This window comes from Pristis pectinata, chromosome 7, assembly GCF_009764475.1.
Source record: "Pristis pectinata isolate sPriPec2 chromosome 7, sPriPec2.1.pri, whole genome shotgun sequence".
NCBI lineage: Eukaryota > Metazoa > Chordata > Chondrichthyes > Rhinopristiformes > Pristidae > Pristis > Pristis pectinata.
In genome coordinates, this window is record NC_067411.1 from 38,481,427 (window position 1) to 38,494,020 (window position 12,594).

At 41.0% G+C, this 12,594-nt stretch overlaps 1 protein-coding gene across 1 annotated transcript; it reads left to right on the forward strand.

The window, feature by feature from the left end:
• Positions 1-9,182: 9,182 nt before the first annotated feature.
• On the forward strand, positions 9,183-10,683 carry LOC127572674 (forkhead box protein E1-like). Its single transcript, XM_052020183.1, has one exon. The coding sequence runs from the start codon at positions 9,243-9,245 to the stop codon at positions 10,347-10,349; it is 1,107 nt and encodes a 368-aa protein (XP_051876143.1). The 5' UTR covers positions 9,183-9,242; the 3' UTR covers positions 10,350-10,683.
• The last annotated feature ends 1,911 nt before the right edge of the window (positions 10,684-12,594 follow it).

Below are 12,594 nucleotides of genomic sequence, written 5' to 3' on the forward strand. Positions count from 1 at the left end.
ATTTATATGAGGAATTTCAAGACACCATAAGTGAGTGGTGTAGCATACTGAGGAGGAACAGATGATTTTAGATGTACACTGCTGGATAAGCCAGGTTTTGTTGTAGAAAAATGTTATAAAATCATAAAATCAAAGAATATTTCCCAGAGGTAGATAGATTCTTGATGAGCAAAGGGGTGAAGGATTACCAGCAGAGATGGGAATGTAGAGGTAAGATAAGATATCTTTAATAATCACATGTCCATTGGAACACACAGTGAAATGCATCTTTTTGCGTAGAGTGTTCTGGGGGCAGCCTGCAAGTGTCGCCACACTTCTGACACCAGCATAGCATGCCTACAACTTCCTAACCCGTACATCTTTGGAATGTGGGAGGAAACCAGAACACCCGGAGGAAACCTACGCAGTTATGGGGAGAATGTACAAACTCCTTACAGGCAGCAGCGGGAAATGAACCCGGGCCGCTGGCGCTGTAATAGCGTTACGCTACAATAAGATCAGCCATGATCTTATTAAATAGTGGAGCAGACCTGAGGGACCAAATGGCCTCTTCCTTCTCCTAATTCATATGCTCTGTTCAATTTCCAGCTGAAAGTTAGGAGATACAAAAACTGAAGTTTCAAGTCTGAAAGCAGTTTTATTTGCAGACTTTTAATTCAAATATTAGTTATGTGTGTCCGTATGAAACCCTGCTCTAAATTTGACTTTGGTGACAACACTTAGTCAAGAAGTAAGCTCACCAACTCCCACTATGCAAAGATGTCCGTGTTTGTAACAAAAGCAGAAAATGTGGTCTCCACTACAATATGGATGGATGCTTTGCAAAGCGCCTCTGTTCAGTCTGCAAGGATGACCTGAGCTTCTGGTTGACTGTCACTTTAATTCTCTGTCCCACTGCAATCTATTTTTTCATTCCCTGGCCTCCTACATTGCTCCAGCAATGCCCAATGTAAGCTTAGGGAACAGTATCTTATCTTCCACATATGGGCACATTGCAGCCCTCAGGACTTGGTCATAATTTAACAATTTATTGTGACCCCTCAATTGCTTTTCTCAGATCTTTCTGTTTCAAGTTGTATCTTTTTGGTCTCCTTTTCTGTCTCTAACTACCAGTTAGTGAAGTAATTGTTAGCTCGGCAATATTGGATCTACACGTTATCACAGACATTGTTCTCTCTCCCCACACCTCTCACCCAGCCCCCAGCAATTTAAAGTACTTTTTTTTCTCATTTTTCCAATTCTGATGAAGGGTTCTTGACCTGAAACATCAATAATGTTTATCTCCCCATGAATGCTGCCTGACCTGCTGAGTGCTTCCACATTTTCTAATTTTGTTTCAGATTTTCAGCAGCTGCAGATTTTTGCTTCAATTGCTATGTTTGTAATAAGTGTAGAACCTAATCATGACAAATATCCAGATAAAAACTTTCCAGTGCCTAAAATAGTCACCTTGTATGTGTTATGGACACTAGAACTGCCTCACTTCAGATTTCACTCCACTTGAACCATCCTCACATCAGCAGTAATTGGTCAGAAGAAAAGATGCATTAAAATAGAAAAGGAGAAGTGAAAGGAAGTAGATAAGAAAGTGGAATGACAATGCAAAAGAAAAATGGAAACATTTTACTCAGAGAAATGACCTGAATCTCAAGAATTAAGAAGGAAGAAAACCTATGAGACAAAAAAAGCAGAAACCCCACCCTATATTACAAACTAAGCAGACAAAGGGAGCCCTGAGGCCCTGTGTGATTTAACATGATGGATGTTGTACCAACTACATTACGAATTACATTTCTTTGACAGTGTACATATTAGCTGGGTGATTCACTGCCATTGTACAAAATGCAATGTAATCCTACAGCGTACAAAAAATAGTCTGCTGTCATGGTGGCATGGAGTCATAAAGAGATACAGCATGGAAATAGGGCCTTTGGCCCATGGAGTCTATTCCGACCATCAACCACCCATTTACACTAATCCTACATGAATGCCATTTTTTCTCCCCACAATCAACTCCTCCCAGATTCTACCACTCACCTGCATTAGGAGCAATTTCCACTGGTGAAATAACCTACCAACCTGCACGGCTTCAGGATGTGGGAGGAAAGCAGAGCATCTAGCAGAGACCCGTACAGTCACAGGGAGAAGGTGCAAAGTCCACAAAGGTCAGGATTGAACCGGGTCTCTGACACTGCGAGGCAGCGGCTTTACTAGCTGCACCACTGAGTCACCCTCACTGTGCTGTTTGATAGTCAATCACCTTCTCCTTCTTTCTGCAATCCCCTCCTCCCAGTTCCCACCACTCTCCTCTGCAATCTTTTCACCTTCTATTTTGTGGCACTATTTCATTGGATCTGTGATAACCCCTTTCTTGTTTCTACTCTGCTGCATTTAAGATATTTTATATCCTTCCTACAGAGGTGAGATTAGTCTTCAACTTGAATTGTTCTTTCCCAGACCTCAACACTGTGCAACCTTCTTCTCTTCACCTTACAATCTTCAATTGGTCTTCAGTTTCAAGACTGATTTGGGAGCTTCCACTATTTTGTGATAAATAAAATTCTGGTTCATCAGAGGTAGGGTCACCAATCTGAAGCACCCGCTCTGGATTCTGTCCACAGATGCTGTTTGATCTACAAAATACTTCCAACATTTTTTTGTAAATTTTATTTCTGACTTCAGTCAACCACAACACTTTCCCTTTGAATGAAATATTGTTAGGTAATATTTAAATATATTTGTAAAATATGTTGTTTGCAATATTTGTATCCAAAAAGAACTGAAAACCAAAAATATGGCATCTTATAATATATCTTCATTGGTCACATGTACATCCAAACACACAGTGAAATACATCTTTTGCGTAGAATGTTCTGGGGGCAGCCCACAAGTGTCGCCACGCTTCCAGCGCCAACATAGCATGCCCATAACTTCCTAATCTGTAGGTCTTTGGAATATGGGAGGAAACCGGAGCACCCGGAGGAAACCCATGCAGACACGGGGAGAACGTACAAACTCCTTATGGACAGCGGCCGGAATTGAACCCGGGTCACTGGCGCTGTAATAGCGTTACGCTAACCGCTACACTACCGGCAACATTATTGTCATACTTTGAGAACATGTCCTAAAAGTTTCCCTCTACAGATGCTGCTCAACCTGCTGAGTTCCTCTGGCATCTTGTTTATTGCTCTAACTGTAAAATATTCGTTTATGCAGAAAATGCCATTAAGGCAAGACTTCTTAACGCCAAGTGTTGCTGCAAATATATTTGGAAGGAATGACTTGGTTGTAGTGTTTATTCTGTAACTTCCTTGTCAAATAGAATCTTGTTGCATGGCATAGAAGCAGTAACCAAAGCAAGGTAAAGAAGGAACACTTGATGTAGCCTCTAACTCTTCTAAATGGGTTTGGATCGATTAATTGTTCAAAATAAGATTGGTCCGATGTCTCATCGTGAACCGACGTTCTACCGCGTAAAATAAGTATTCGGGATTTGCATGTGAAAACGATGTCAATTGCACGTTTCCAACCCTCCTCCACAGAAATAATTATTTTTACAATGTGTTTATTTTACCTAAGTGTATTCGGAAGACTATCGGATCGCGTAGGTGGTCCTGGTTACTTTCTGGTTTACAATTTGTCCAAAGAGATAGATTACTTGTGGATTTACGGTGCAAGCTATAATTCTTAGTGAAGTCCAAAAAAAATTAGGGGATTTGGGGCGGAGCGAGTGAGACAGGTAAGATGCGAATACGGCAGAATAAACGAAAGCCTGAATGATACAGGATAGAATTCAGATCAATGTAACAATATTAACCAATCTGAAATCAACAATAAACTGCCTTAATTTGTTTTAAAATGGTGTAGATATGAACTAAAGTTTAGTGCAGGTTATTCGCTGAAGCGAGGTTTGTTTTAGTCTATAAACTTTCTTCCCAGTAAAGCCATTTATTCGTTCCTTGGGTATTGAGGAACGGTTGCACTACAAAAAAAGTTAACGACGGCGCTATCTTAGAAAACAGTGTTGAAAATGAAAACGGTGAGATCGGCATTAAGATATCTAGGAAACCCAAAAAAATGTTGGAGGAAGATTTGATTCATGATTTTAGACATGCTACTAATAAGGTCGAGTAAATTTGATTGTAATTTTGGTTGCTTTTTAACACATACGCAGTAATACGCATTCAAATTCCATTTCACAGAAATATTTAATGCAATCCCTGTTCATTAGTCGTCGTTGATGCCACAAAATTCACCTTACGTCGAATATTGTGTTGTTTTAAACGATTTGGTGTAATAAGGCAGCGAAGGGAATAATAAACGTTCAATGAAATGTAGTCTGAATTAAAAATGGTTAAAATGGCAACTTAGCTGAACATTTATTTACATGGTAAAGGAAATCGTGGTACAATTTAACATGAATAGTTTAAGTTATTCATTCGAGTTCTTGTCATTTCCAGTACAGAACTTGTTTAGCAGTGACGGTTGCTGTTCTTTAAAAGTATGATTTTCCCTGATAGATTTGACCCTGGCGGACCCACTGGGGCACGGGTCTTCTCTACGTATGTCTCCAGCTCTCTCTAAACACTGGACTTACAAAAGAAAAAGTCCTGTGGAAAGGGTGTGACGTTTTGGCGAATTCTTAGCTCCTCGCATGGTACCTCTTTCTAATAGTTCAAGATTGAACAACATTATGTACTGTGTTGTGAGCTCAGCTTGGTTTGTGCCGCTTGCAAAGACCAATTTTACACCTGAATATCTGTTGTTATTTCCCACTCCCCAGCTATTGAAAACCTCGAATGTCTCCGACACGGTGGGATTGCTCTTTCTAACTTCTCTCATCACCACTTGGAGATTTCCTTATCTACCTTCGCTTGAAGCGGCTCACCACATTTCTGTCAAAGTTTTAAAACGTTTTATTGAATGATATTGTTGGTTAAAGTAAGAAATCTATGTAAAATTGATGCGTTTTGTTGAGGAGTGTTTCCTTTCTATATGTAAAATATCTTTTTACTATATATAAAATATATTTATTAGTAATATGTAGCATTAATTCAAGTCCATTCGGTAACTTGTAACAGTCACGACCTACCAGCAAAATGGGATAATGAAAGTTACTGCCTGCGAGAGAAAACAATGTAAAATCTAAAATGAGAGCAGAATGGTTTCTAATCTCCTTCCACAAAAAAAAAGTCTCGTTGTCTGAATTTTGCTGAAAACACAGATCGAGCGGATTAGGTGTATTTACATAGATCAGTGGCTGCAGGTGAAGAGACGTAGTGCAAAGGTGTTGGTCAAAAGACCCAAGGAAAGATCCTCAGCTGAACAAACAGCGGCTTCTTCCGGGAAAACGTTGGAATTATGTTGACAGAGCAAATGTGTGCGGCTTTTATTATCATAGCCCGGCACCATTTAATCCCCATCTTCTTCCCCAGAATAGTTCAACCATTGTGCGTGTAAATTCCTTCACTTCGGTGTCGCCCGGCGGTGCATTGGTTACCTTTCTATTTTTAATCCAGCGCATAGAAGACTGGTCTGGAATTATTCTCCTTGATTTCCAGTTTCTTGTTGATTTTCCCATTGTGGAGATGGTCAACGGAGTGTTCGTCCTATGGCTGATACTTTAAAGAACAAGAGATCCTCAAAGCACGCCCTTAAAGTTTAGACGAATTATTTTCAAACGTCTAATTTTAATACAGTATTATTATCTCCCTTAGTTATCCGAGTTCTGACAATGCCTAACTCTGGAAATGCATTCTCAAACTCATGGGTTCAGACACAATCCCTTACCTGTTAACAGTGAGAGAGAGAGAGAGAGAGAGAGAGAGAGAAATTATTCACTGTTATCATATTCTTGCCGTGAAGGTAAACATTCAAACTATTTTATTTGAAATTAAAATAGAACAGGGCATTTGGGAAAGACAGGCTAATAATCCGAGTGCTGATTCCTGGTTACTTAGCATTAACTAAATACTGTATGATGGAAGCGAATGCACATCAAAACGTGCATCGTCTTCTTCTCAGGCAGTCCTTAGGGATCGAGGATGATTTGCTTCCATTCCGGTGTTTGGGGCTCCAAGGTGGCGAATGAGGCCGATGTGGGAACAGCAGCCTCTACCATTGACCAAGCAAGAGGTGGGTAAATAGTCAGGTGGTGAGCTTCTTCAGCCCTCGGTTCTCAATATCATCTTCTTCACTATGAGTGGTCTTGGGCCGGGAATTCTCAAGTGTTCAGATTCAGGTTAGTTTAGTTTGTTGTCATATACACCAGGGTGCAATGAAATCCCTTGCTCCCGTGAAGCTCACAGAGTAAACAGTCTACGTGACAATAGTAAATTCAGCGACGTGTGCAAAAAAATGGAATGGTGCAAAGTATGGCAGGGCAATATGAGTAAGTGCAAAAAGAAATGCTAAAGTGACAATAATGGAAGAGGTAGAATTAAGGGTTTGAGAACGTGGCAGCACCATTTGGAAGGGGAGGTGAAAGAGGTGATTGGTTCAGAAGTCTGACAGCAGCGGGGAAGAAGCTGATCTTGAGTCTGGACGTACGGGCTTTCAAGCTCCTGTATCTTCTCCTCGAAGGTAGAAGAGGGAAAGGGGTATGGCCAGGATGGCAGGCACCCTTGACCATACTGTTAGCCTTGCTGAAGCAATGCATCCTGACGGACTGGATGGAAGGAAGTGACGATCCTGTGACGGACTGGGCATGTTTACCACTCTGTGTAGGTTCCGACGGTCCGGAGCAGTTAGTGGGGATGTTACGTTTTCCCTAAAAGGCTTTGAGCGCACCATTACATATCTTCCTCTCTCCTTCTGGTAACGTCTTCTTCTAACAGAGTTTCAAATAGAGTATTTGGGGAGTCTGGTGTTGGACCTGCCAACACTCAACTGGCTGAGTGTAATAGGAGCCTCAATATTGAGGAAGTTGATCACATTGGTTTGTTTGTCCTTCCAGTGAATTCGAGGGGAAACAAGTGATATATTCTTATTGTCTTCAGTGTCTGATGCAGGTAGTCCAGGTCTCAGAAGTATGTAGGAGGATTGGGATAACTGCTGCTGAAAGACCATGAGTTTGGTGCCAAGTCTGGGGTTTTGATCGTCAGTGGCAAATTTCATTACCAATCTCTGCCTTCACTGAGAGATAGTTCCTGAGATATGGGAAGTGGTTCACATTTTCCAGGGTCCTACCTTGAACCTTTGTGGTCAGAAGATAGTGTTGCACAGTGGAGGCAGATCAAACCATGGATGTATTATTTAAAAAGGAAACATAAGTGGAATCGGTACAATGCAAATAGAATGTATTGATTTGATGACGCAGTTAATGTGTTGGTTTGATAACACAATGAATGTAAAGGAAGCATTTACTGATTGTATTCTACTTCCTGTACTGTAAATATTTTTATGAATAAGGTTTATTATTGAAATAAAAAGCTTGGAGACCGATTGGCGGAGGACCTTTGCACTTTAATATACTACTCGCAATATTCTATTTGCTTGAAGGTCAAGCTCCAAGCTATCACTGACATCACTGAAGTACGGGAGGGGACGGGTCTTACATTGGGAGTTGCAATAACGGTGAAGCCTTTTCATTATCGAGAGCTATTAACTTTCCTAAGGTTTCAGAACTGCAAATGTGGTTAAGTAACCTATTGCACTAAATGCTTTATCACTGGACAATATTTCAACATTTAACCTACATTGTTTTTTTTAGGAAAGGTGTCTCAATACACAGCTACCATCGGGCAGGAGGTACAAAAGCCTGAAGTCCCACACCAACAGGTTCAAGAACAGTTACTTCACTTCAGCCATTTGGTTCTTGAACCAACCAGCACAACCATAATCACGCTCTCAGTCTAGCAACACTCTGGCCACTTTGATCACCTTGCACTAAAATGGACTTTGTTTTTTTGTGCTAATTGTGTTCTTTCTTGTAAAAATTGAGTGTAATTTATGTTTAATTTATGTTTTTTTCTTGTGAATGTTGCTTATCTGATGCTATGCACCTGTGATGCTGCTGCAAGCAAGTTTTTCATTGCACCTGTGCATACATGTACTTGTGCATATGACAATAAACTCGATCTTGACTTTGACTTTTAATTATTTGAATTGCCCTGTAAATAAATCCAATTGTCCCCATCTACCCAAAGTTTTTTTTAGAGGTATCTATTTTAACTAATGTAAGAATGAACACAGTACTAAGAGCAGCGATAAATGCGAGTTTTCTTTTCGAAGATACAGTTGAATTACAAAGACAGAGGGAGGCTCTTCATCCATCCGGTCAGTGGGAACTCGTTGAAGGAACTGTCCAATTGGTACCACCTGCTTTCATCCGTTGTCTATCTTTTTTATACATACAAATATTTAAACCATACCTGGCAAACTCTGTAATTGTTCCAAGGATGCTAAATACAAGTTTCACTCTGGAGGGTTGAGTGCAAAAATGTAGACTGACGTTCTGCTGGATCGAAGGTATAGCCCTTCCAGAAGGCTATTCTACCCAGTGCACGGGCGTCAATATTTATCCTCAAGCAACATCACTAATAAACAAATCATCTTTGCATCGTCATATTGTTGACCACTACGTTTCCTTTGCTACAAGAGTGACCATTCTTCAGAAAGTAATTCATTGACTCCGAGACAGAGACGGGTGTTTCGAAATTGTAAGTTTTCTTTTAATATATTAAACAGCAAGGAAACGCCAACAACGTGAAGCCAACTAGTCGGCCGGATGCCAGTTATAAGATCGTGGGAGCAACAATCTGCTGGAGGAACTCAGTGGGTCGAGCAGCATCTGTGGGGGGAAAGGAGTTGTTCCCCCCCTCCCCCCCCCCCCCCCCCCCCCCCCACAGATGCTGCCCGACCCGCTGAGTTCCTCCAGCAGATTGTTTGTTGTTCCAGATTCCAGCGTCTGCAGTCTCTTTGGTCTCGATAAGATTGTAGCGGGCAGCTGTAGAGGACATCTTACGGAAATTTTATTTTTTTAGGGTTAATGCTTAAATGCCACAATCTGTAAACTTCACGGCACCTTCCTTGACTCGGCATGTGTGGGGAATGCGCCTATTTAAATAGAGAGCGCTGTCCTGCAGTGGGAGTGACTGACTGGTGCCTGCAAGAAGAGCGCACGTCACGACAAGAGACTCGCTGCTCAGGAGTCAGGAGGGAAGGTGTCCTCTCCTGTCCGGAGGGGAGATCGGGGGCTTCAAACTGTCCTCTGCCAATGCGACTGGCTTGATGTTGCAGGAATGACTGCCGAGAGCCAGCGGCCGCCTTCCGAAGCCCCGTGCTGTGTGTGGAATAGGAGTCAGCTGGAAGTGAAGGTGGAGAAGGAGCCGGTGGCACAAAGCCATGCGGAGCTTCATCGCGGAAGGCGGCGCAAGCGGCCTCTCCAACGGGGCAAACCTCCTTACAGCTACATCGCCCTTATCGCCATGGCGATCGCCAATTCTCTGGACAGAAAGCTCACCTTGGGCGGGATCTACAGGTTCATCACGGAACGATTCCCATTCTACCGGGAGAACTCCAAGAAATGGCAGAACTCCATCAGGCACAATCTTACCCTCAATGACTGTTTCGTCAAAGTTCCCAGGGAGCCAGGACGACCTGGGAAGGGAAACTATTGGACACTGGACCCAGCCGCCGATGACATGTTCGAGAGTGGCAGTTTCTTGCGAAGGCGTAAGAGATTCAAGAGGTCGGATATTTCCACGTACCCTGCCTACATACAAGAATCCAACGTCTTCGCCCCGATAGAAGCAAGCAGACCTTACTCAAGACCGGTATATGCCAACGTGGGTATCAACTCCAACTATGCCCCAAGTCTCCCGACCTACCCCACAGGCCATTACCCAACCTCAACCTCCGCCTTCACCAACAGCCAGCCCCGGGTGTACAATTTCAGCAATCTGACAGAGCACCACAGTCCTGGGACAGATCTGACCCACCACACCACCAGCCCGTTTCCTTCCGAGTTGAGTCCTGGTTATGCCAATCTTGGAGTGAGTTCCTACCACCATCAAGCCTGCAACGGACCAATGCTTCCCAGAAATTCTAGCGCCGATTCCTACCCCTACACCAAGTCTAATTCACATCTCCAAGTGGATCCATCTACTTACTGTGTGGCCAGTAACCAAGCGTATGTCACCTCTGGTCGCTTCCCTATCCCTGCCTCCTCCGTAAGTAATGAGACAATGGGCCCCTTTGGAATAATTTCTTCTGGACAGTTCACATCACTCCGACAATATAACCCCAGTGGGCAGATCAACTGTTCCAGCACATACATAAATCACCCCTCTTACTATACAAAAGTCGAAGGGTTCCGACACTCCGCTGAAAACTATAACAGACTTTAGATCGTTCCCGGAGAACTACTGTAAAAGCAGATTTAAACTGTCCGGGCGTTAGAGCGAAATCGACATAACATTCAGTTGTCCGACTTACGAATATTTGCATTTTATACGGCTACGTCAACTTGCCTATTGCAGCACAGTTTAAATATTTGTATTTTTTATGAACTTGCCCATACAATTCTTACACGTTGAGCTTTATTTCTGAAAAAAAAGTGACGTCGTTGTCTCTTCAATGGAATTAGCTGTTGCTTTAAGTTATTGGGCCACAATTACATTCTTTTAGGAAATGGGGTGAAAGATCCCGAAACCGATCGAAGTGTGTCTTTTTTTTTAAATCTGAGGACGTTTAATGATTTCTAAAGAGACAGTATCTGTCACGCTTGCACAAATTAGACCCCAAACTCGTAAAGTTGAAAACAAAAAAATCAAAAGAAATCGAGTTAAAATGTTGATATCATCAAAGCACGGGTTGTCTTCCAGTCCCTTAGATCAATAGTTTATCACAGATCACTGCGTTTGACTTCAACAAATCAAAACATCAATTGTAAAAATTGGTGTTGTACGTACTATTAATGTTCGGAAAACTCTGGATAAAGAATTGGAAAGCAAATCTGGATATTTTTATGTACAGTAATTATATTGCGTATTTTGAATGCTGTGGGTTAATTAAAAATCTAACAGATTTTACCCAAGCTCATTGTCATTTTTGGTGGCAGCATCTGTGCCGGGGATATCAGTCGTGCTTTGACAGGGATTGCATAAAGTATCCATTTTTGCAAACTGATATGTTCATTTTCACACCACTGCACGTGGGAAAAGGCTAATTAACCTCATTATTATGATGTTTTAAGGACTGCGATCAAAAAAGAATAACTTCTTTACTATTTTGGAGTTAGCATGTTTAAATCTAATTCATAAAACTGAATGTGCAGGAGCCACTGAGACTGAGAAAATGCAAGTTTTGGGGCGAGTTCATCAACCTTCTGGGATTATTTTTGAGATTTGAAAGGAATTTTTAGCATATTGACGTCAAATCTATCAGATTTCATCTCAATTCCGCCTGGAGTCACTGAATGTGAGAGAGGTCGACTAAAATACAACCATCAGCCCCAGTAATTGTCTAACAATTCCACTTGACAAAAAGACAAATTCCACATTCTTTTGATTCAGGTTGCTGGTTATGACATTTGGGTTGAAAATGAGTCATTGTAGTACATTACTAATATATCAATGATGCAAAACTTAATATAAGGTATAATTTATGTGCCGTGTTTAACTATAAGAAATCTCATTGATTGGAGATTCTTTTCTACAGGTTAATGCAATGGCTGTGATGTGCATTCTGTTATGTTCAGTCTGGAAGTTGCAGAATATATCAAGATTTGTACTTATATAGTGCTGCAGTACAACCAGTTAATTACTTGAATTTGTACTGTTGTAATGTAGAAAACATTGCTGCCAACCTATACATAGCAAGCTCCTAGAAAAAAAAATGATAATGACCAGATTGTCTATTTTAGTGATGTTCATTGAGGGATGGATATTGGTTGGGTCATTGGGGGAAACTCCCTGATTTTTCTTTGAAATAGGGCCGTCAAAACTTCCCCTGAGAGACAAACAGAGCTTGATCTAAAATAACACTCTCTCAATGTTGAAATATTCAAAATTTTATTGGGTTCAGAGCTCTGGTAGAATAGCAAACAGAGGAATAACAGACAGGAATTAGAATCATACAAGTTTGAAGTTAGATTCATTTTTGCAGCATGTTAATTTCAATGTACTATAGCCTTAGATTGGGACCCTACACTAAAATGTGTTAATTCCATGGAATATATTCAAATACACCAATATTTTTACCTACTCAATATTTTCTATTTTCAATTTATGCTTGGACTGCAAAGAGTTAATTAGTTACATATCACAGACTGAATACTATTGATTGCATATTGCTACCTATACATTACCCTTCCTAAAAAAAAGTCTCATCTTGTGCAGAGTTGGTGTCAAAATTGATTTAATTGATTGAAATGGGGAATATCGGATAAGATAGACAAAGGGCCTACAAACAGTATAGTTAATTATTTATATATTTTATAAATTGCTAATTAAATATATGGAGCATCAAAGCTACTCTGGCCAAAATCTTATTCTGATTGAATACCAGAATACAGAAATGGTAATGTTAAAACTTTCAATTGTTTGAAATACCTGGACTATTTCATCAAGTGAAAATCTTTTTTAATGATTT